The sequence below is a fragment of the Narcine bancroftii genome, chromosome 13 (genome assembly GCF_036971445.1).
Source record: "Narcine bancroftii isolate sNarBan1 chromosome 13, sNarBan1.hap1, whole genome shotgun sequence".
NCBI classification, from domain to species: Eukaryota; Metazoa; Chordata; class Chondrichthyes; order Torpediniformes; family Narcinidae; genus Narcine; species Narcine bancroftii.
In genome coordinates, this window is record NC_091481.1 from 58,407,080 (window position 1) to 58,432,270 (window position 25,191).

Consider the following 25,191-nt stretch of genomic DNA (forward strand, 5'->3'; position numbering starts at 1 on the left):
GGGGTTGAGAGGGAGAAGTAAAACCAGAAAACGCGAGAGAAACTTAGAAGGTGAAGAGGGAGGCAGGAAAGGCAGCACGGTTGTCATTAAATAGGGTGGTGCTTATTGTGTAGCGGTTAGCGTGACGTTGTTACCAGCGTCAGCAACTGGGTTCGAATTCAATGCTGTCTGTAAGGAGTGCATAGACCACTAGGGTGCTGGGGATTTGGTGCATGGACTACTAGGGTGCTGGGGATTGGGTGCATAGACCACTAGGGTGCTGGGGATTGGGTGCATGGACTACTAGGGTGCTGGGGATTGGGTGCATTGACTCCTAGGGTGCTGGGGATTGGGTGCATTGACTATTAGCGTGCTGGGGATTGGGTACATTGACTACTAGGGTGCTGAGGATTGGGTTCATAGACTACTAGGGTGCTGGGGATTGGGTGCAATGACTCCTAGGTTGCTGGGGATTGGGTGCATTGAATATTAGCATGCTTGGAATTGGGTGCATTGACTACTAGGATGCTGGGGATTGGGTGCATGGAATACTAGGGTGCTGGGGATTGGGTACATAGATTACTAGGGTGCTGGGGATTGGGTGCATGGAATACTAGGGTGCTGGGGATTGGGTGCATGGAATACTAGGGTGCTGGAAATTGGGTGCATGGACTACTAGGGTGCTGGGGATTGGGTGCATGGAATACTAGGGTGCTGGGGATTGGGTACATAGATTACTAGGGTGCTGGGGATTGGGTGCATGGAATACTAGGGTGCTGGGGATTGGGTGCATGGAATACTAGGGTGCTGGAAATTGGGTGCATGGACTACTAGGGTGCTGGGGATTGGGTGCATTGACTACTAGGGTGCTGGGGATTGGTTGCATAGATTACTAGGGTACTGGGGATTGGGTGCATGGAATACTAGGGTGCTGGGGATTGGGTGCATGGAATACTAGGGTGCTAGGGATTGGGTGCACGGATTACTAGGGTGCTGGGGATTGGGTGCATGGAATACTAGGGTGCTGTGGATTGGGTACATAGATTACTAGGGTGCTGGGGATTGGGTGCATGGAATACTAGGGTGCTGTGGATTGGGTACATAGATTACTAGGGTGCTGGGGATTGGGTGCATTGACTACTAGGGTGCTGGGAATTGGTTGCATAGATTACTAGGGTACTGGGGATTGGGTGCATGGAATACTAGGGTGCTGGGGATTGGGTGCATGGAATATTAGGGTGCTAGGGATTGGGTGCATGGATTACTAGGGTGCTGGGGATTGGGTGCATGGAATACTAGGGTGCTGTGGATTGGGTACATAGATTACTAGGGTGCTGGGGATTGGGTGCATGGAATACTAGGGTGCTGGAGATTGGGTGCATTGACTATTAGCGTGCTGGGGATTGGGTGCATTGACTACTAGGGTGCTGGGAATTGGGTACATCAATTACTATGGTGCTGGAGATTGGGTGCATGGAATACTAGGGTGCTGGGGATTGGGTGCATTGACTACTAAGGTGCTGGGGATTGGAGATGCTGTTGATTCAGGGTGATGGAGGGGTACAAATGGTTGGGGGGCGGAAACAATGAAATCTAAAATCCCAGGAGAGCTGTTCTTCTTTGTTCTCTTGCCTCTCCCCAATTCTCCACAATTCGAAACATTAATCCTTCATAAAGATTTACCCAAAACATTGGTACCTAAGGGTGGTATGGTTATCATAGCTCTGTAACAGCGCCAGCGACCGGGGTTTGTATCCCACGCTGTCTGAAAGGAGTTGGACGTTCTCCCCATGTCTGCGTGGGTTTCCTCTGGGGGCTCAGCTTTCCTCCCACCTTTCGAAACATTCGGGGATTGTAGATTAACTGGGTGTCATTTAGGCCACAGGGGCATGTGGGCTGAAAGGGCCTGTCTCCATGCTGTATGTCTAAAGTAAAATTAAATTAAACCTTTCAGGTTGAGGATGGCAAGGGGTCTTTGCCCTGAAACATTAGCTCTGTCTCCCGGTCCACAGACGTTGCCTGGCCTGCTACGTTTGTCCAACATCCACTACTTTTGTTTTCCCTTTCATGTCGAGAGATCATGTTGATGGATCTCAGTTCAAGTCTTAGATATGCCGTGATATCATTGAATGATGGTGGAAGCTGGAGGAGTTGACATGTCCTCTTGTATTCCGATATATTGACTCTCATGGGTCAGAAACAGGCCCTTCAGCCCAACATGTCCTTGTTGGCTGAGATGCCTCTCTACGATAATCCCATTTTTCCCTATCCCTCCACTCCCTTCGCATTTAACTCCCCCTGTCTGAATGCGTTTTAAAGTCAGGTGCTCCCCTATTTACAATGGTCCGACTTACAATTTTTCCAAGGTTCAAATCCGTACTTCCAATTTTGCATTCCCATATATTCCTGTGCATGGACTACTCACGGTGCTGGGTGATGGCAGCTTCATGCAAGGGTATCACACCTCACTCTCTCGCAAGGCTGACTCAACCACGCTGACGGTCTCTGTAGCGACAACGCAATCGAGTGCATGGTAAACGCCCCATTGTGTCTACTAAAACGCCCCCCTCCTGCCTCGGTGAGAAGAGGAAAGCGATTATTCCGGAGACAAAACTTGAGATACTTGCTCAACATGAAGGCGGCAATGGTCGATGCCCCAGTGCCTTCAACAAGTGTCAATGCCCCGGGGCATTCTATGAGCTGTTCTCGAGCATCACCGGAAGAGAGTGAAACTGATGACCCTGTTGCTTTAGCAGCCCCACCATCCTCCCCGTCCAGCAATTAATTTTAGTTCAGTGCTTCAAACATTCTTCATACCCGGTGTGCTTTCAGCCGTGTATATTAATGGTTTTTATCAGTGTGGAACAAAGGTATTCAATATTTAATTATAAAAGACAGTAAGCGCAGTTTTCTTTTGCGACTTACAATATTTTTCGGCTCACAAAGGGTTTGCCGGTACGGAGCACTTATACCCTTCCTCAATTCCTCCGGTAGCTCATCACCCTGTTTGTGAACCTTCTGATCTTCTCCCTTATCCTAAACGTCTGTGCCGTCTGTGTCCTGGTGAAAATACCCTACCCGTTCACCTCATGATTTTATAAGCTCGCCCTTCGACCTCCTATGTCTCAGTGGGAATTCACGCAGCCGATCCAATCTATCCTTTTCACTGCAGCCCTCTGTTCCGTGTGATGTCCTGGTGAGTCTTTCCTGCCCTCTTTTTCAGGTCACCACACCTTTCCTGTGGTGTGGCAACCAGAAATGTCCACAACGCCCCAGGTGCATCCTGGCCAATGTTTTGTACAGCTGGAGCGTGACATCCCAATTCTTCTTCTAATGAAAGCGAGCACGGCAAAGGTCTTCTTCTCTACCCCATCCACCCGTATCGTCACTTTCAGGGAGCTAGGAGCCTGCACCCCAAGGTTCTCTGTACATCAACACCTCGAGATATTAAATTTAGACTTACAGAACGGTAACAGGACCCTTTTGGCCTACAAGCCTGTGCCGTCCAATTTACACCCACCTGACCTACAACCCTGGTACATTTTTGAAGGATGGGGGGGGGAGGGGAACTCATGCAGACACGTGGGAAAACTTACAAACGTTCTCCGCTTACAGGCAGCGCTGGATTCGAACCCAGGCTGCTGGCGCGGTATCAGCATTACGTTGACCGTGTAGCCCCTTTCTGTAGATGAAGTCGTTGCCCCTGAATGGCCCATTTCTGGCATTTTGTTTGATTTCCCCAGTCTTCCCAACCACCAGAAATCTCTCCTGATCAACAGTTTCCAGGGGGATTTGAACCCCAGCCGTTGGCTCTGTATCAGGAGATAACCATGCCATTTATTGTATATGAGTGGAACCGAAAGACGCTGTGATTGTTAGTAAACACTCCAAAATGCTGGAGAAACTCAGCTGGTCTTTTCAGCGTCTATAGGAAGCATTTCCGTGTGTTTACATTTATTATATATGTCCTGTTAATATTTGATATCCCAAAATACTTGTCTGGATGAAGATCCAGCTCCCCTCCACTTTCCAACTGACCCTGTGTCCGTTTCCCTTCACCACCTTTCTTGCGATCTTGAATACCACCGAATTTTGGGGGTCATCAGCAGGCTATACAGTGGCTGTGGATGCGGAACCATCAGCTGTTCAACGCCGAGGAAGATTTTTGAGGAGTCAAGAATTATGGGGGGGGGGGGGGGTTCGAGCAACAAAATAGGGCTTGAGGCCAAAATCGTGTCAGAGCTGGTTCGAGGGGCTGAATGGCCTTCTCCTTGGCAGACCAGAATCCATACACTCAGAAATCGAGGGGAGACTAGCAGGATGGAATAGAGGCAACTCTGTGACTTCTGACTTCCTTTGTTTCCTTCCTCTCTTAACTCACCAGATTGAAAGACTGGAAAAGGTAAATAAATTGCTTGGCTTATTATAAATCACGACTTGAGACCAGGTAATCTCGTTGTTCCCTCTTTCTGCATAATGATTAGCTCCTCGCCATAGTGATCTAGATCAGTACAAGCCCATTGCTTCCTCATTAGTAGACAATCAACTAGCATCTTCTCCCTCAATTAACTACATTGCTGGCACCCCTCCTGGCTTGAGAAACGAGTGTAGAGCTTGAATAGTTGAGAGACGGTTTATGGTACAGGCACTCCCCGCCTTACGACCTATACGACTTGCATCCACCCACACATATGACCGAAAATTTGTCAAAACAACATAAAGAAAAACTATAAAATGCACGCGGTTGATGTTGTGTTCGACAAACGAGAGGCGGCCATCTTGATACCTGTGCGCATGCGCGAATGTTCGGTGGGCATGTGCAGAATTGGCATTGGTTTGGCTCACGCACGAGAGTTGAGGGCACAAATTCAGTATCGGCGGAGCCCTTAACTCTCGCGCTTGCGCCAATCGAACTCCAATGCTCGAACCCACCACGCAGTCACCAACTCAAGACTCGCGTGCGCACAGGAATCAAGATGGCTACGCCCAGCCTACGGACCCCGGGACGCCAGCTGACAAGGTAAGTGCACACATTTTGGCTCCTACGTGCCCTGTATCCCTGGTATAGTTTATCAAATACAACATAAACTGCATAAATTGTATATTTTTTCTTTATATTTTTTTAACAAATGTATACATACGTCCATTCCGAGATTCAACCGATCCTTTGGTCCAAATTATGTTCATAAGTTGGGGAGTACCTGCAGTTTTCTTTTTTTCCAAGTACCTGTTTATGTCCAGCAAGCAAGAATTTCAGGGTAGATGTGCATTATTCAATGTGTATGACAATAAAATCATTACCCCTTGTCACAAATGGCTTCGACTGTAGATTGTTTGGGGAACAGAAAGGCTAACTGTTCATAGTGGAACACGGAAGTCTGCAGACGCTGTGATTGTGGCCAAAGCACTGAAATGCTGGAGGAGCTCGGCCGATCCATAAGAGTTAAAGATATCGATGTTTCACATCTGAGCCCGTACCTTGAAGAAGGGCTCAGGCCTGAAACGCCGTAATACATCTTTATTCCTATGAACGGTGCGAGGCCAGCTGAGTTCTTCCAGCATTTACTATGTATTTAGGTAAATAGACAGTCTTTTTTGCCCCATGGTAGGGGAGCCTAAAGCTAAAGGGTATATATTTAAGGTGAGATGAGAAAGATTTAACAGAGACATGGGGCAACTTTTTTCACACAGAGGGTGGTGGGTTTATCGAATGAGTTGCCAGAAGAAATGATAATGGTGGGGATAATTGCAGCATTTAAAATACTTTTTATTAAGAGAGATATAGATAGATAGGTTAAGTGAGTGGCAAAAGGGTCTGGCAGATGGAGGACCATGTGAGGTTATCCACTTTGGAAGGAAAAATAGAAGATCAGATTATGATTTAAATGGCAAGCGATTGCAGCACGCTGCCATGCAGGAGGCCTTGGGAGGGCTTGTGCATGAATTGCAAAAACTTGGTTTGCAGGTGGAGCCGGCTGTCAAGAAGGTAAATGGAACATTGGCCTTCACTGCTGGAGGGATTGAATTTAGGAGCGGGGAGGTTATGGTGCAACTGTACAAGGTCCTGGTGAGGCCGCATCTGGAGAACTGAGTGCATTTCTGGTCTCCTTACTTGAGGAAGGACAGACTGGCTTTGGAGGTGGTGCAGAGGAGGTTCACCAAGTTGATTCCAAAGATGAAGGGAGACTGAGTCATCTGGGACTGTACACACTAGAATTTAGAAAAATGTGAAGGGATATTATAGAAACATATAAAATTATGAAAGCCATAGATAAGATAGAGGTCAGTTTTCATTGGTGGGGGAGACTAGAACTGGAGGACATAGCCTCAAGATCCAGGGGAGTAGATTTAGGACGGAGATGAGGAGGAAGTGCTTTCCCCAGAGGGTGGGAAATCTTTGGAATTCGCAGTGGAGGCGACCTCAGACAAGTTTTAAGATGTTTGCATAGATATTTACATAGTAGGGGAATTAAGGGATAGGGGATAGTCTGAGTAGGGGCCCAGAAGGGAGGGATGGGCAGGAGCGGGGACAATGGACTCTACAATTCTTTAGACCCCCTAAAATTTCATTAACCCCACCCCCCACACCCCCCCCCCTCCGGTTTTTTTGACCCCCTGGCATTTTGCGACTCCTTGGATAGTCCTATCGACCCCTATAGGGTCAATATTGACCACTTTGGAGACCCCTAAAATAAGTTAATGTCACTTTATTCAATGAAGGGTGGAGCAGAGGGGCAAGGTCAGGGGGACCCCTACTAAAGCTCAGCCTAGGGGCCCAGATAGTAGTTAATCTGTCCCTGCATTCAAACATGAGCTGATCCATTTCCCCACTCAGCCCCACTCCCCATAACCTATGAGGCCCTGGCTCTTCAAGAACATATCAATTTTTGCCTTAAATTCACCAAGTGACCTGGCCTCCACAACCGCCCTTGGGCCGCTGAAGATTTTCCTTCCGCATCTCTGTTCTAAATGGACGCCCTTCAATCTTGAAGTTGTGCCCTCTTGTCTGAGACATTTCTACATCTATTCAGTCCATGCCTTGCAACATTTCAAAGTCTGCATCCACACTTTAATTAGATATTTGGCTCAAATAAAAGAAGGGACAAACAAATAAAAGAGATGAATCTTGATTCTCCCATCACTTGTGCTCATAATTGTTCACTCCCCTGTGCTGCAATCTGAACCCACAACCATTGGAGCAGGACTTCCCCAGTGAGCCATGGCTGGAATGAAATGTGATGTGTCCAATCTTAAATTTCACTGCAATTTTTGACTTTACAAGAGCTCTTGCCCTTCAAAATTCTTTCAGCGATTCTTTGAAACTGATGCGAAAGGACTTTCTGAATTTGATCAATCTATGGAACAAAGTAAAATAAAATGATCAACAGGATTCAGATCCTAGCAGCAGTATCTCTCCAAGTCAGGCCTCTGTGTGGAGGAGCACTTCCCGGTGTTGGTGAACCCCTCAGCTTGCTGCCCTTGTTCTTGTTGGTTAGGGCAGGGAAAATTGTCCCGCTGTGATACAAGATGCTACGAGGAATGCTGATCATTTGCAAACTGCCCACTGCACTTAAGGCTCTGTATCTGTGGCTTAATTCTTCCTGATGCTAATCCCGTTAAACTCCCACGGGATTAAACTCATTGAAGCCAGCCCGACTGATGTCAATTGGCAATTAAGAGGAGTTGATGCTTCGCCGTGGTTGAGGCGGGCTTTTCGCACTTTGTTCAACCCGGTGTGGTCATCTAATGCTGACAGAGGTCAGGGGACAGGAGGTCTGGGAGTAAGAGGCCGGAGGTCAAAGGTCAGAGACCAGGAGGTCGGGGGTAGAGGACGCTTCGTAACAGGGTCCTGGTCCTGCCAGTCAGCAGGAGAATTAAATGCAGCTGACAACGAAGGCACTTGAATTTCTGAAGCAGCTCAGCGTGCCCTGCATCGCGACCAATGACCGCTCACAGACACAAAGTAAGGGACCAAGGCTTTATTGATCCAAAGATCCAACCATGCCTCTACATGCTGCTGGCTCACGTCCAAGGACAGGTATGAGGAAGGAGACCAGGGCTCTCGGCCTTTATTATGGATCTTAGGGTCAGCAGACGGGCCAGCCTGCCTGGCTCAGTGGGGAGCATGCCCGCGATACCGTGTTCCACTGCATTCCCCCCAGAGAGGCAAGAACACACGCTCTTCTCACAATCTAGCAATGTCCTACTAAACTGAATCGAAAAGACAATGGCGCAGAGGGTGCAGAGAGTCTGTGGAGAGAAATAGTCAGGTTCGGTGAGTGGGCAAGGGTCTGAAAGATGGAGTACAGGATCCAAAAACTGAGTGAGGCTTTAATACACATGAGGCACGCTGAGGTAGCAGCGAGCAAGCACAAAACTGAAAAGACTTTATTCCAGTAAAAGTCTGAATACTTAAAAGTTCAAGCCTTGGTGGCTCCCCGTTTGACTGGCTCAGGTCTATATTTGGGCTGGCTGATCGACAGCTGGCCAGGTGGAGTCAGCCCCTTAGGTGGTCTTCCTGCCGGTACAGAGATCGCCCCCTGCAGTCGTATCACCACAATGCATTAGATTTCGGCTGGTCCAACTCCTTGTGCTCGAATGAATGGAGGGGGGCAGGGAGGTCAACCTTTATGGCCAGGTCACAGGGGGAGGGGTTACAGGGGGTCAAGTCATCAATGGGTGGGCCAGAGGGGCAACAGTATATATGTATCACTACAGTACAATATTAGGGGATCACCACTGGAGCAAGACTTACCCAGGCAGTCATGGCTGGAATGAAATGTGACGAGTCCAATTCTAAATTCAATACATTTTTCAACATGACAGCAGTAATGTAAAATCTTTCAGCTATTGCAACTCTCTGAAGCTGATGTGAAAGGACTTTCTTAATTTGATCAAGCTGCAAAATAAAATTTTTTTAAAAATTGATTGCCAAGATTTACACCCTCCCAGCAATATCCATCCAAGTCAGGTCTCTGTGTTGAGGGGGGTGAGAGGTGGATCCAGGTGAGAGGGTAAGAAAGAGAGAGATAGGGGGAGAGATTCTGAGATGTCTTCACCCACCCACCTCTTTATTTTCCACCTGTTTTCTCTGCTTCCATTACTGCGGTTAGTTTAGGATCACCAAACATCAGGAGCAATATGCCAGTTCGGATTATGATTCCGATTCCAACCAGGATCGGGAAGTGAAGCTGAGAGAGGTAAGAACCGGCTCGTGGTGATCCTGGGCTTCCGGAGCAGGAAGAACTCTGGGCAGGGGCAGAGGGGGGTGGGGGAGCTTTCACTTTTGCTCTGGTGGCCAGGTTCAACGTCATAGGGGCCATTTGCGGGCCGTCCCCGCCTTCAAATGAGTTATTGCTCCCCCCCACCCATTAGCGTCACTGGGGGGAGTGGGGTTGCGGACTGCACTGGGTGACGCCATCAGCGGTGGTGTCAGAAAAACGAATCACGTGGTTTCATCTCACTCATGCTTGTCTGAAATGCCGGAGGGAGGGGGGGAGTGTGACGGCGCAGTGGACGGAGGAGGTATGGCACCCGCTCTCTGCCCCCTCCTCCCCCATCCCAGGCTGAGTGATTTCTCAAAAGGCAGTTTTTGCCCACCCTTATGATTACCCTAATTGTCGATGGACAAAACGAACTGCTGGAAGGGTCCAGCAGGCGAGGTGGCATCTGTGGAGGCGGTGGGAGGTGCCTGATGCCGTCCGATCTGTAGTCCCTTTCGTATTTTGTATCGGGCTTCAGATTTCAGCATCTGTAGTTTTGCGTGTCTCCATTTCCAGCCCCACAATCTACCTGGAGCCTGCGCTTCTGTGTTCTGAAGGATCCTAATGGCAGGATGTAACAACGCCAAGGGCAGCACGGTCAGCACCATGCCGTTACAGCGCCAGCGATTGGGACCGGGGCTCGAATTCCGTGCTGTCTGTAGGGAGTTTGCACATTCTCCCTGTGTCTACGTGGGTTTTTCCTGTGGGGTCCAGCTTCCACCCACCATTCGAGACATACCGGGGGGTTGTTGGTTGATTGGGCGTAAATTGGGTGGCAGGAGCCCATGGGCCAAATGGCCTCTTGCTGTGCTGTAGGGCTAAATTTAAAATTTAATTAAAAATAAAATCTCATTGAATTCCAGAAGAGGCCTAATTGGATCAGTAAGTTTGCAAATGACACTAAGATTGGAGGCGTCGTGGCCACAAGGAAGGTTTTCAAAGTTTGCAGAGGGACCTAGACCAGCTGGAAAAAATGGGAGATGGAATTTAATGCAGACAAGTGGGAGGTGTTGCATTTTGGAAGGACAAACCAAGAAAGGACATAATAAACGATTGAGCACTGAGGAGTGATCTGGGAATATAGATACATAATTCCCTGAAAGTGGTGTCACAGGTGGATAGGGCTGTACTGGGTTCCTGTCGTGATACAACCACTGCAAGGGCCACACTCCTATCAGGGGACAACCACTATACCTGCAGGTGGGGAACCCGGGAGGCTGGCCCCACCTGCCCGCTGTCAATCACCAGACCATATAAAGACTTGAGACGGCTCTTTCGGGGGACAGTCAGGCACATGGAGCCTGCAAGGATGCTAGGACTGGTGTACAAGTTGAAGCTAATTAAATTGCTTTGCGAATAATTCTGATGCAAAGTCCAGAGACTGTACAACAGGCTTTAATTAGCTTCAACTTGTACACACCAGGCTCAGTATCTTTGCTGGATCCACGTGTCTGACTCTCTGAGTTTTTATATGGGCCGGTGAACAGTGGCAGAGAAGAACTTGTGTGCCATCCCTGCCTTCGTGAGTTGGCGATCAGCGGGTGCGATTCGGGAGGTTAATTTTTAACTTTGGTTGGGCCACGGTCGGAGGCCTGTATTCAGTTCTGGCCGTCACACTGCAAGGAGGATGTGAGTTCAATGGAAAGAGCGCAGAGGAGGTTCACCGGATTGGAGGACCATAGTTACAGGAAGAGACTGGGGCATGTTTTAAATTTAGATGTACAGTCAGTTCTATCCAATTGATCTACAACTGCCTTATGTTTTGAAGGGTGGGAGGAAACCGGAGCACCACAGGTCACGGGGAGAACATACAAACTCCTTATAGACAGCACTAGATTCGCGCCTTGGTCACTGGTGCTGTTACAGCATTGTGCGAACTGATATGCTAACCACACTACCCCTAAATTTAGACATACAACACGATAGGAGGTCCTTCTGGACCACCCAACTGACCTACATTTTTTGAAGGGTGGGAGGAATCTGGAGCGCCCAGAGGAAACCCACGCAGACATGGGGAGAATGTGCAAACTCCTTGCAGACAGCGCAGATTTGAACCTGGGTTGCTGGCGCTGTGATAGTGTCGCGCTACCCAATATCTGGAACTCGACGAGGTGTGGAATCAGATACAACGAGATGTTTGGGGGCTAGGGGGCAGTGGGGCTGATGGGTCTGGGCGATACAAGTGGGTGACGCTCTTTCCTTGCCTTGCAGAGGATCGGGGAGCTGGTGATCGAGATCCTGGAGCGAGACCTTCAACCCTCCTGCCGACTGGCCGGGCTGGTGGCTGTACGCATCCTTTCCCGGGACAAGCAGGCTCTGTTGCCCTTCGCCAGGCCTGGGCCCATGAGGGTGCTGGCCTGGCTGGCCGGGATTGGAGGTGGGAGGCCCTCGGATGCCGAGGCGGCCTGCGAGGCCCTGAAGTGCCTGTGCAACACAGTGTACAACAGCCCGGCAGCCAGGGAGGCGGCGGATGAACTGGGCGTGCTGGACGGCCTGGCCTACAGCCTCAAGGCCCGGGCCGAGCCCGAGGCCCGCTTCTACGAGCTGCGGCTGGTCTTCCTGTTGACGGCCCTGAGCACCGGGGCCCGGCAGAGACTAGGCCATGAGCTCCGGGGCCTGGTCCTGCTGACCGACGCACTGGAAGCTGAGCTGGGCCTCCGGTGGCGGGAGAAGGAGGAGGAGGAGAGGAACGAGGCAGGAGCGCAGCCGGGCAGCAGGACCCTGAAAAGCCAGGAGACTGACCGCGCCATGGAGATCCTCAAGGTCCTCTTCAACATCACCTCCAACATCAACAGGAGGCAGGTGGATGAGGCAAGGAGCTGGAGATGGGAGGGAGCAAATCACTTAAAGCACAAAGCATTTCCATAGCACCAGAAACTCAGCAGGTTGTTCAGCATCATGTGGAGGCAACATTTTGTGCCTGAGCCCTTCATCAAGAAAAAAATCAGGCAGGGTCCTAAAGGGATGAGGGGAGGAAAGGAGAGAGGTCAATGGACAGGCAATGGAATGGTGCATGGGAATTAAAATGGTGGGCCACTGGGAGCTCCCGGAAATTGCAGCGGTTCTCGACTAAGCGATCTCTCAGCTGGTGCCTTTCATCGCCACCATTCCCCATGCCAACATTGTCTGACCAGGGCCTCGAGGATGACCTGCAGATCAGAGGAATGATGCCTAATATTCCATCTGGGCACTCTCCAACCAGTCGGATTAAGGAAGACCTCTAATTTCAGTTAACCCGTCTCCTCCCTGTCCCTCCCCCCTAAGTCACACTGGCCCTACCCCTCTCTCTCCTTGACCCCTCCCTCTCCATGCAGAGAGCTCCCCCCCCACCACTCCCCTCCTGCCCTCCCACTCAGAGGTGTCTCTAGGGTTGGTGTCACCCGATGCGGTAATTCATGGAGTCATCCGCCCATCCCCCCCACCTCCCCACAGACCCCCTCCCGTACCCGACAATCCAGAATCCTTAGTAATGTTTTTTGTACATAATGTTACTCGTAAATCGTAATTCCCGTAGATCGCTGAATGTAACGGCGACTGTAGCGAGATAAATGACGAGCAAAATTAAAATTACACCTTCAAATTACAATATCATGTGCACGGCCTCAATGTATTTACAAAGACTAAAGACCACAATATTGTAGCTAAAACAACAGAAAATTTGTCAAAAGCAGTAACTATAAAGACCTCACCAGTAACGAAAACAACAGCGCTTGCTGATGGCGCGCAAAGACGAAACCGTGCAATTCGAAGCGCCCTTGTCACTGGGGAATAATGATGGCTCTGACCGGAGTGTATTAGAAGGTTCAAAAAGTAAATGAGCAACAAGTTTTAGCCTCGCAGGTAGAAGCTGGGCTTACGGAAAATGTTTTTATAACAAACCACAGGGATATTTTTATAAAAAGTAATACATTTCTGATGAAACATTGCACATATAGGCAGTTATTTTGTTGCCGCCCCCTCTGAGGGAGTCACGTAGTGTGGTCTGCACCCACCCCCAGTGACACCAGTGCCCCGAGTCTCCTTCACTACCCCTCTATCTCCTCAACCCCCTCCCTCTCCATTCAGAGAGCTTTCCCATCCCTTGTGGTGAACCCATTTATCTGGTTCTGCCCCTCACTGTGACTGTACATGTGACTCTACCAATTCAAGCCTGTATAAAGGCCAAAACTCCTCCTCCAGAGCCTGGGTCATTCCAGTTATTGATAGCACATCACCCCTCCCTCGATCAATCCTCCCACCCACATCCACCTATAACCTCCCCCTGCCCCTTCCTCCCTCTCTTCATCTCCTCCACCCCATCCTTTTCATTCATGCTCTTGCCTGTTCTTTGCTCATACCTTGTTGAAGGGCCCATTGGTTACCCTTTATTTTCCACGGACGCCGTGTGACCTGCTGAGTTTCTCCAGTGCTTTTGTGTCTCGCGCTTCGATCACAGCGTCCACAGACTTTCTCTTTTTAACTTTATTCCCACAGTGCCCTGGGACACCACCAGCAAATAGGAGCTTGAGAAGGTCCCCTCAGCCCCTCAAACCTATCCCATCACTCAATTTAACAGATTTTCCCCAGGCCATCTCCTTTTCTGTATGAATCCCCTCACAGCCCCCAAACTTTGAAACGTTTCTATCTCCGCCTTGCATCATAATCTGGCCTGCACAACAACTCCGGGGCCGTGGGTTCCAGAGGTTTGACGTTCCTATAGAGCCCTGTTTTGAGTGACACCACAAGGTCCCTTTTGCAGTGGGGACACCTCGAGAATAGGGGTGCAACGGTTGCTTAGTGCGATGCTGTTACTGCATTAGCCACCCGGGTTCGGACCCGGCACTGTCTGTAAGGAGTTTGTAAGATCTTCCTGTGTCTCTGTGGGGTTCCCACCATTCAAAATATACGGGGTCTGTAGGTTAATTGGTGTGTTTGGGCGGCAAGGGCTCGTGGGCCTGCTACCATGATGCATGACTAAAAACATACACAGCACATATATCACATATATGCAGTAAAACCCCTGGTATCCGGCACCTATGGGGATTGGTAGATGCCGGATAACTGTATTTTCCAGTTGCTTGAGACTTACTATTACAAAACCTAACTAATACACCTGTATTAAGAATAAACACTGAACAAACTTCACCTGCATGAATATATAAACCTTAAAGCATTTTACTTGATTTTCAGTCACATTCCTTGAAAACATTTAACTGTCACTGGATCTGCAGGTTCCTCCCCCCCCCCACGGAGCTGCCCGAAAGACGATTAAAAAGATAATTAAACCACCTACCACCCCACCTCCAAGTTTACAGATAGAACCTTTGACCGAGGTGAATCTTACTAAGCAGGGAAAGGGAGACACTTTAAGAGAGTGCCCACCCCCCTGTCCCCCCAACGGCAAGTGGCATCATCCTGGGCGACGCCATCGTCATTTTCCACACAACTTTATTCAAACAGCTGCTGCGAGCAAAGCCCGACCAAGGCTGAATATTTGCGCCCATCTTCACCAAAGGTTGACATGTTACTTCAGGGAATATTTACTTTTACAATTTGAAACTTAAAATTTTTTTTACCTGCAATCTCATCTATCTATTTATTTATTTATTTATTTTTAAATTTTTTTTAAATTTTGCCAGTTGCTTGAATCACAAATATCTGGAGTTTTCACAGTAAATATTTTGGGATGATTTACTTGGCTATGGGATATCATTCTTCAACCTCACAGCCCATGGGAAGAAGCTATTTCCCAGCCCAATGGTCCTGATTTTGATGCTTCTGCACCTCCTTCCTGATGGTTAGTAGGTCAGAGATACTGTGCGCTGGAGGGAAAGGGTCTTCTGTAACTTTGTGTTGACCTGATGTTCCCTGCATTCAAACAGAGCCCCATTTGTGTTTGGCAGGAGGATGCTGCTCTCTACCGCCACCTGGCCGCCATCCTGCGCCACTGCCTGCTGACTCACACGGAGTGCAAGGAGAGGACACAGGAATTCCACGGGTAGGTTCCAGCTTCTCCAAGCTGTCTCGGCCTCAAAGCCTCTGCCTCTTAGCCTTTGCCCCGCCACGCTTGAGGACGGGCGCAGCTGCTGGAGCTTCCTCCACGCGACTTGGTTTCGACCCTGGCTTCCGGTTTAGATTCAAGATTTTTGCATTGTCATGTGATGAAATGGGAAATGTAGCATGACACAAAATTTCCTTAAGAGAATGCGCCATCTTGGGGGTATTTCTATTGGTCACCCTGCGGTTCGAAGAAGACATGTTCATCTGTGGATATGAAGGTGACTGCATTTCTAGTCTGGAAGCACAGAGTCTACCGCAATGAGGGTACTGGAAGCCCATTGTTGTAATAACCGTGGCTGCTGCTCTGCGGTGCCGTTCATGGGCTTCCACCGGTTTTTGGCAGCGCCCATCTATGAAACCGGTGCAGGCTTCATAGCATGGGGCTCACCCACAGGACCCGTCAGAAGCCGTATCTTCTAGTTCTCTTGGCTGGAAGCCATGGTAGCAGAGGGTTGTCTTCACAGCGCTTGCATGGACGACCTTGAGGCCTCCTTCTGGTCTCCAGTTCACTATGGAGCAGCTGGCCAGGCATACGGTGGTCGTCCATTCTGATGACGTGGCCCACCCACTGCATCTGGGCTCTGATGATCAGGGACCTGATGCTGGTGGGCTTCGTGCGACCCAAGAACTCCAGGTCTTGCCGATAGATGGAACAGAGGACGTGCATGAAAAATTTCTCCAGTTGTTTGACGTGACATCAGTACCGAGTCCAGGTCTCACCTCCATACAGGAGAGCTCAATCACAAGGGGGATGGACAGAGTAAATGTAGGTCGGCTTTTTCCACTGAAGGTAGATGAGATATAAACCAGAGGACATGGGTTAAGAATTACATAGAGAGTGGTGGGAGTGTGGAACGAGCTGCCAGCTGAAGTGGTGAATGGGGGCTCAATTTTAACATTTAAGAAGAATTTGGACAAGTATGTGGATGGGAGGGGTACAGAGGGCAAGTCTGTGGGACTAGACAGAAAAATAGTTCAGCACAGACTATAAGGGCCAAAAGGCCTGCTTCCTGTGCTGTTAATGTTCTCTCGGAAGAAATTACCTGTCACCCTTTACAGTAGAGAAGCAAAAGAGAGTCGTGTTCCCCACCCCCCATCCGTGGATTCGACTCCAGCGTCCGCAGCCATGCAGACTCCAGTTGGAACCCTTGTCAACCCGTGCGCACCTCCGACACGGTCAGGAAGCCTCTAACGTCCTCGGCATTCTCTCACATTTTGTTCTTCCTGGGATGGCTTTACTCGGACGGCTCCGGTTTTCTCTTGTGCCCCAGAGACACACGGGTTGGTCAGTTCATTGGCCACTGTTAATTACCTACACTATGTGGGTGGGTGTAGAATCTGGATGATGGGGAGAATATTAGTGCAAGTAGAGCATAGAACATTACAGCACAGTACAGGCCCTTTAGCCCATAATGTTGTTCTGACCTGTGGAAACCCACTCCACAACAATCTAATCTTTCCTCCCCTTACACCCATAGCCCTTTATATTTCTTGAATCCATGTGCCTGTCCAAGAGACTTTCAAGCATCCCTCTTGTACCAGCCCGCACCACCACCACCCCGGCAATGCATTCCAGGCACCCACAACTCTCTGTGTAAGAGAATTTACCTCTATCGTCTCCCCAAAACTTTCTTCCACTCACCTTAAACAAGTGTCCTCTGGCATATCCTATAGTTGAACCAGGAAAAAGGTGCTGGTTGCCCATCTTATCTAGACCATAGAGCATGACAGCTCAGTACAGGCCTTTCAGCCCTCAATGTTGTGCCGACCTATATATTCCTACCAGAATATATAAACCCTCCCTACCTCATAACCGTCTATTTTTCTTCCATCCGTATGCCTGTCTAAGAGTCCCTTAAATGCTCCTAATGTTTTGGTTTCCACCACCACCTCTGGCAAGGCATTGCAGGCACCCACTACTCTCGGTGTGAAAAATCATACCCCTAAACTTTGCATTCATGCCCTCTGGTGTTTGCAACTCCTACCCTGGGGGAGAAAGGTTGGCCGTCCACCGTACCTCAGAATCTTGTAGACCTCTGTTAAGTCACCTCTCATCATTTTTTGCTCCAAAGAGAAAAAGTCCCAGCTCTGCTAACCTTGCCTCATGAGACTTATTTTCCAATTCGGGCAACGTCCTGGTAAATCTCCTCTGCCCCCTCTCCACAGCTTCCACATCCTTATAAGGAGGAGACCAGAACTGAACCCAATAGTCTAAGTGGAGTCTCACCACAGATTTGTAGAGTTGCAACGTGACCTCTTGACTCTTGAACTCAATTGCCCGACTAATGAAACCCAGCATCTCATAGGCCTTCTCAACCTGCACAGAAATCTTGAGAGAACGATGGATTTAAACCCCAAAGACCCTCTGTTCTCTACTATCTAAGCCTTTCATCCATCATTACTCCAAAGAGAAAACCAAGCTCTGTCAACCCTTTTTCACATTGACATGTTCTCTAATTCAGGAAAAATCCTGGTAAATCTCCTCTGCGCTCTCTCCAAAGGATCTGCATGCTGCCTGTGATGTGAGTTTTCTTAATGTTAACGTGGACTCGTGGACAAAACAGCTGTTTCAGTCCATTCCATCCACTGATTAACTCATGGAGTACACTCAACGATCAGTACCTCCGTGTATGATTGGGTCTTGGTTTTGCACTCAGCCAGCTCCACCTTCTCTCTGCTCAGCCACACAGTCAACCTCCTGGTCAACCTGCCCCTGGTGTGCTTGGATGTGCTGCTCACTCCAAAGGTTGAACCTGGATCCGTGGAGTACACGGGATTGAACATGGACGCGGTGGCAATCTTGCTGGACTTCATGGACAAGAGGTTGGACCAGGTATGGAAAGGTCAGAGGTCATGGGCGGGAGCAAACCCAGGGCAGGTGGGCAATGCGAATCTGGGCATCGGCTGAGCTCATTGCGTGCAGTTTTGGGTCACCTACCTGCAAGAAAGATGCCAATGAGATCAAAAAAGGCAGGTATAGATTGGTCCACTATAATTTTCTCCATCAGTTGCACCTCACCCCACAGAAATTACACTAAAATAACCCAAGTTATCAGAGATGCTGTGAGTGGGAAGGTTGAGAACCACTGCTCTGGACCCAATTATTAATGAAATATTTTTGAGAGAAATTGTCATTGGCCCATTTCCTTTGGAGTTCTGAAACCGTGCACATAACGAGTCAAAGAGGGACGATTAAAACAGTGGTTTTCAAACTTTTTCTTTCTACCCACATCCCAACTTAAGCAATCCCTTACTCATCACAGAGCACCGATGGCATAAGGATTACTTAAAGTGGGATGTGATGTGGAAAGAAAAAGGTTGAGAACCATTGCTTTTGAGGTTGGTTCCTTCTTACATTCTACCCAGCTCTGCAATGAAGGTGAGACCCTTCCGGAATCACCTTTGTGACATCTTAACTAAAACTGGGAGTCATCTTCCCAGCAGACCAGTGGTTCTCAACCTTTTCCTTTCCACTCACATCCCACTTTCAGCAATCCCTCTGCCAATAGTGCTCTGTGATTTCTTAAGGTGGGATGTGGGTGGAAAGAAAAAAATTTGAAAACCCCTGTTTTAATCATCCCTCATTTACTCGTTATGTGCACAGTTTCAGAACTCCAAAGGAAATGGGCCAATGACAATTTTTCTCAAACAAAATATTTCAGTAACTATTGGGTCTAGAGCAGTGGTTCTCAACCTTCCCTTCCCATTCACACAAGCAATTCCTTACTAATCAGAGAGCACCGAGGGCGTAGGGATTAGTTAAAGTGGGATGTGAGTGGAGTGGAGAACCAATGCCTAGTAGACCCTTCTGGGGAACTTTACAAGTGCTAGTAGATCGCTAACTAATTTTCAAATTAAATTCACAGAAATTGCCTTGTGTGTGGCCAGGAAATATATAGCAATAACCTGTAAATCTGGCTTCCATCTCCTCATGGAAATGTGGTCTTCGGAGATGAACAGCTGCACCCCACTTGAAATATACAATCTCAGAAGAGGATATAAAACCTTCCTAAAAATCTGGCAGTCCTATTTAGAATATATAGGTGCCTCACTGGCGACAATATAGGGTTACGATCACTACTAGCTAGCTGTAAAGATTATATGTTTAACTACATTCTGACAATGGGAATTTTCTATTTCTTCATTTTTTTCCTGTTTTTAATTGGACATAAAGAGCGTAAGGGGTAGAGAGATGGGTTTTCCCTGACATTTTGTATTTTGTTTGTTTGTTAATTGATATTTAAAATGGTAAATAAAATTTTACAGAAAAACAAATAAGATCAAAAGAGTTCAGGGAAAATTTACAAGGATGTTGCCAGGTCTTGAGGAAGTGAGTTACAGGGAAAGATTAAATGGGTTTGGACTGTGATCCTTGGAGTGTCAAAGGACGAGAGGAGATTTGACAGAGGTGTGCAAAATGATGAGGGGTGCAGCTAGAGTAAATTTGAGGAGGATTTTCCCCACAATCCAGATTCAAGGTGAAAGGGGAAAGTTTAGGGGAAACTTCTTCACACAGAGAGAGTGGTGGAACGAGCTGAAGTGAGCGCGGGCTCGATTTTGACATTTAAGAAAAATTTGGACAGGGACATGGATGGGTGAGGTATGGAGGGCTATAGACTGGGGAAAGGTCAGTGGGACTAGGTAGAATAGTGGTTTGGCACAGACTAGCTGGGATGAAGGGCCATGTTTCTGTGCTGTAATGTTCTATGGATCTATTTTCTACCCTTTCCAACAAGCTCTGGTCCCTTTAGCCCCTGGACCAGCTCTCTCTCCATAATGCACGAATTCACTTCCTTAGTAATTCGGCATCGCTAGAGAGCTTTTCAAGGTTAGCGATGCAACACTGGACCCAAAGCTTTATTTTTTTATGGCGGGGTGGCCAAACCTGCTTAACGTAGGAGCCGCAAACGATAAACTTCAAATGTCTGAGAGCTACAGATCACAAGCCATGCCCACTAACATTTCCACTGCTGCTTCAGCCAACATATTCCTGCAGGCTGGAATATGTCAACGAGCCGCATGTAGCTCGCCAGCCATGGTTTGGCCACCTCTCATTTACGGGAATGGGACACTCCTGCCAAGCCCTGCATTTATTGCCTGTCCATACCCACCCCTGGGATGGTGATGGGAGCCTCCTTTCTGAACGAGTGCAGTTCATGCAGTGAAGGCTTTCCCTCACAATGGTGAAGGAAGGGTGGTGTCCTTCCAAGTCCAGTAAGTGGGCAACCTGGAAAAGAACTGTTGTCTCTGGTGGAGGAAGTTCAGCGAAAGGGGTGGCCAGACCTTGAGGGTGGCACAGTTGGTGCAACGCTGTTACAGCACCCATGAACCAGGTTCGAATCTTGCGCTGTCTGTATGTTCTTCCTCCAAGTGCTCTGGTTTCCTCCCACCCTTCGAAATGTACAGTAGGAGGCTGGGGCCTGTTCTAGTGCAGGGAGGTGCACTAATGGGAGGCTGGGGCCTGATCTAGTGGAGGGAGGTGCACTAGTGGGAGGCTGGGGCCTGATCGAGTGGAGGGGGGTGCACTAGTGGGAGGGTGGGGCCAGTTCTCGTGCAGGGAGGTGTGCTAGTGGGAGGCTGGGGCCAGTTCTAGTGCAGGGAGGTGCACTAGTGGGAGGCTGGGGCCTGTTCTAGTGGAGGGAGGTGCACTAGTGGGAGGCTGGGGCCAGTTCTAGTGGAGGGAGGTGCACTAGTGGGAGGCTGGGACCTGATCGAGTGGAGGGGGGGTGCACCAGTGGGAGGCTGGGACCTGATCGAGTGGAGGGGGGTGCACTAGTGGGAGGGTGGGGCCAGTTCTCGTGCAGGGAGGTGTGCTAGTGGGAGGCTGGGGCCAGTTCTAGTGCAGGGAGGTGCACTAGTGGGAGGCTGGGGCCTGTTCTAGTGGAGGGGGGGTGCACTAGTGGGAGGCTGGGGCCTGTTCTAGTGGAGGGAGGTGCACTAGTGGGAGGCTGGGGCCAGTTCTAGTGGAGGGAGGTGCACTAGTGGGAGGCTGGGGCCTGATCGAGTGGAGGGGGGGTGCACCAGTGGGAGGCTGGGACCTGTTCTAGTGGAGGGAGGTGCACTAGTGGGAGGCTGGACCTGCTTCCCGGCTTTGCTGCTGAACCACATCCTCTGCCATCTATCTCAGGGCCTGAAGCTGAGGGAAACGCTGACTCCTGTTCTCAGCCTGTTGACTGAGAGCTCACGGTTCCACCGTGAGACCCGCAAGTTCCTACGCGCCAGGGTAAGATCTTCAATGAAGACCTTTTCTTTTGCGCGCTATTCACACAAGTCAACCCATGCGGGTAGTGCAGTAATAAAAGAAAGCACAGGTGTAACCAGGGAGTGCAACAAAAATGTCATCTTTTACTAGAGAGGGGTCTATTTAAGAGTCTGATAACAGCAGGGGTTCATGTCGCTGTCAATACCACGGTGAGCGTAGCAGTTAGCACAGCGCTATCACAGCGACGGCAACCCTAGTTCAAATCCGGCGCTGTCTGTAAGGAGTTTGCACGTTTTCCCCGTGTCTGCGTGGGTTACCTCTGGGTGCTCTGGGTTCCTCCCACCCGCCGAAAACACATGGTTCATTTGCTGCAATTGGGCAGCATGTTTACATGGGCGGGAATTGGCTTCCACTGTGTTGTAACTAAATGTAAAACTGCCCCTTGCCAACTGCCCTTAAACTCAGCAGCTTAGCCCACGGAAACATAGAACAGTTGGGCCTCTACAGACAATCTCCTGCAAGGATTGGCCAATCTCCTCCTGCCTGATTCCAACACTATCTGCCTCGATTATCACCGTGCTCCCAAATCCCGTTGCTTACCACGAACACGGTGTGACCTGCTGAGTTCCTTGGCATTTTTGTGCGTTGTTCCAATTTTTCTGGCCTCCACAGTCTTGTTCATTTGATGGGGCGGTGGGAGTTTGCAATGAGATCGTAGTAAAAACACATGGAAATGTTGGTGGTCTCGCAGCGTCCATAGGAGGTGAAGGTTTATTAATGACGTTTTGGGCCTGAGTCCTTCTTCAACGTCTGAGCTAAAAAAAGGAGGCAGGCATCTTAAATAAAGGGGAGATATTGAGGGAGAAGAATGGGAGGGGGAAGAGTCCAGACCTAACAGAAGTTAGATGGCCAGATCATCAGAGATGTCCTCCTTCTTCAAACAATGTGGCCTCCCCTCTACCACCATCAACTTATCGCTCACCCACATATCCTCCATTACCTGCACATCTGCCCTGGCCCCCTCCACTCCCACGTCAACAAGGGCAGGATTCCTCTTGTCCTCACTGACCACCCCACCAGCCTCCGTATTCAATACCTCCATTTCTGCCACCTACTATGTGATCCCACCACCATCTTCCCCTCTCCGCCTTACACAGGGACCGCTCCTTCCTTGACTCCCTCATCCACTCCTTCCTCCCCTTGGCATCCACCCCTGTGTCCGCAGGAGATGCTCCACACCTCCTCCCATTTGAGGGCCCCAAACAGTCCTACCACGTGAAGTAACTCTTCATTGGTGAATCTACTGCATCTGGAGCTCCCGCTGTGGTCTCCTCTACATCGGAGAGACTGGGCGCAGACTGGGAAATTGCTCCAATGAGCACCTCAACTCTGTCTGTCTCAACAGCGCGGATCTCCAAGTGGCCGCCCATTTCAAATCCCCACCCCATTCTCTTGCTGTCTGTCCATGGTCTCATGCACTGCCAGACTGAGACCACCCCCAAATTGGAGGTACAACACCTCATCTTCTGACTGGGCACCCTCCAACCAGACGGCATTAATATCGACTTCTCTAGTTTCCATTAAAGCCCCACCACCACCACCATCTTCTTCCCCCTTGTCGCTGTTTCTACATTCTCTCTCTCTTTCTCTCTCTATCTCTCTCTCTTTGCCCTTATCCCTCTGTTTCCTTTCACAGAGACAAAATCAATTCTCACCTCTCCTCTTATCAGATCCAATTAATATCTTATGTTGATCTGAACTCATCTCCCTTCCACTCTCCTGTCTTATTTAGATGCCTTCCTGCTTTTTGCTTGTACCTCAAGGAAGGGCTCAGGACCAAGATGTCAGTCTTTACCTCCTGTGGACGCTGCGAGATGCATCTGCTGACTTCCGTGTTTCACCCTTTGGGATAAGATCGGCAGAGGTTTTGGGCGTCAGCATCAGATGGCAGTCATGGGTGGATGCCTGATGCTGTGACTTTCCTGTCCCCCCATGCCTCACCTCCCGACAGGTCCTGCCCCCTCTGCGGGATGTGAGGAACCGGCCGGAGGTGGGCGACTCCCTGCGTAACAAGCTGGTGCGCCTCATGACGCACATCAACACTGATGTGAAGCACTGCGCGGCTGAGTTCCTCTTCGTCCTGTGCAAGGAAAATGGTGAGTAACCACGGCGGGAATGGAAGAGGCAGGAGGCGGCTGGCAGAGAAGACTCTGACTTTTCCACTCCTTCAAATATTATTGTGACAGGCCAGTCGGCCCATCAAGTCCCTGTACAACACGTCTGGTTTAAATCCCACTCGAGATCTGAACACAGAATTCTAAACTGTGACTGACTGAGGCATGGAAGTGAGAGGTGGGTTATTGGCAATACAGGGAAAAGCTTGGTTGTCCTGCTATCCAATTAAGACAATCTCTGTGCCCTGAGTTGCTGTTTGGGCAAGATGTTCAACTGAGTTTCCTTTTGCCTTTGAGCTGGATGTAAAGGGACAAATATTTTTCTTAATATAAAAATAAAATGGCAGCGCTGCCCACTGTATCTCTGCTCCCTACTCCCTGGGGAAAGTGGGGAGCGGAGATACAGGGCTCCCCTGCGGGGTCCAACCACCCAGTCCAACTCTGCAGTTTAAAGCATTGGTTAATTTCAAAATCCCGCGACCGCAGGGTCCGCGCCCAAGATGGTGGCGACTCTGATTGGCACCAGCCTCAAGGGGTTGCAGGCTCCCAGGGGAGCAGAGGACTGGTGCAGGGCACCAGAAAATGAGGAGACCACCCTTCTCCCCAGGTATGAGAAGCCAAGATGGTGGCGACTCTGATTGGCACCAGCCTCAAGGGGTTGCAGGCTCCCAGGGGAGCAGAGGACTGGTGCAGGGCACCAGAAAATGAGGAGACCACCCTTCTCCCCAGGTATGAGAAGAAAGAGAGGAGAGGACCCACAGGATGGTGACCACAACTTCAGACCAGCAAGGGGTTCTGAAGCTGAAGAACAGACAGGCGGTGGGCGACTCGAGGCGAGGAACATGCGCGGGCTTCTGGTGTCTGCAGTCAGAGGACTCATACCGGGCTGTGGACTGCTGGAGACCAGCTGAAGGGGGCACCAGGTATCAGAACGGGGATGCGAGAGGATGCCAGGGGCGTTGGCTTCCTGATTGTATCGGAGGTTTGGATCTGGAGCTCCGGTTGCCAATGGACTGGGGTCTGCGGGAGCGCTGGAGGAAAATCCACGGACACTCGGTGACTCTGGGGAGACTCTTTTTTGTTTCTCTTTCTCCTTTTGTTAGGGGCGCCAGGCTGATAGCAAATCTTTGTCTGCCTTAGGGTAGACTAAAGGTAATTCCATGTAGTATCACATTTTCTGTTTTAATCTTGAATGTCAGGAAACTTTCTACTGATGGTTTTTGTTCATTGATCAACAAAGCTAGAACAGATAATTTGGAAATTTTCTCCTTATTTGTGGGAATTTGCTGGACTCATATTCAACAGCCTTTTATGAATGGCTGAATTTGTGCTCAAGATCTTTCTAATGTCCTGGTGGTTTAAACTCTCATAAATGTTCTCATCCATCACCTTGTGAGCCGAGGTCTGTTTCGTCCTAGTACCAATGGAGATGACATTCTGGGTCCGTTAATCCTTAGCCACTAGGAGGGGGTAGGTGAACAGATGTGATGGGTCATCATGTGATGGGTCCGTGGTGACGTGATGGGTCCATGGT

At 49.4% G+C, this 25,191-nt stretch overlaps 1 protein-coding gene across 5 annotated transcripts in view; it reads left to right on the forward strand.

Moving 5' to 3' along the window:
• LOC138748727 (synembryn-A) overlaps positions 1-25,191 on the forward strand; it is a 42,383-nt gene that overhangs the window by 11,662 nt on the left and 5,530 nt on the right. For 2 of the 5 annotated variants that reach the window (XM_069909388.1, XM_069909386.1), the window contains exons 3-9: positions 4,364-4,381; positions 9,093-9,179; positions 11,454-12,053; positions 15,125-15,219; positions 17,964-18,114; positions 21,409-21,504; positions 23,495-23,639. In XM_069909388.1, coding sequence (XP_069765489.1) covers positions 4,364-4,381; positions 9,093-9,179; positions 11,454-12,053; positions 15,125-15,219; positions 17,964-18,114; positions 21,409-21,504; positions 23,495-23,639 — 1,192 coding nt within the window. The remainder of the gene's footprint in view (positions 1-4,363; positions 4,382-9,092; positions 9,180-11,453; positions 12,054-15,124; positions 15,220-17,963; positions 18,115-21,408; positions 21,505-23,494; positions 23,640-25,191) is intronic. The other 3 variants (XM_069909390.1, XM_069909389.1, XM_069909387.1) reach the window with 2 other exon arrangements.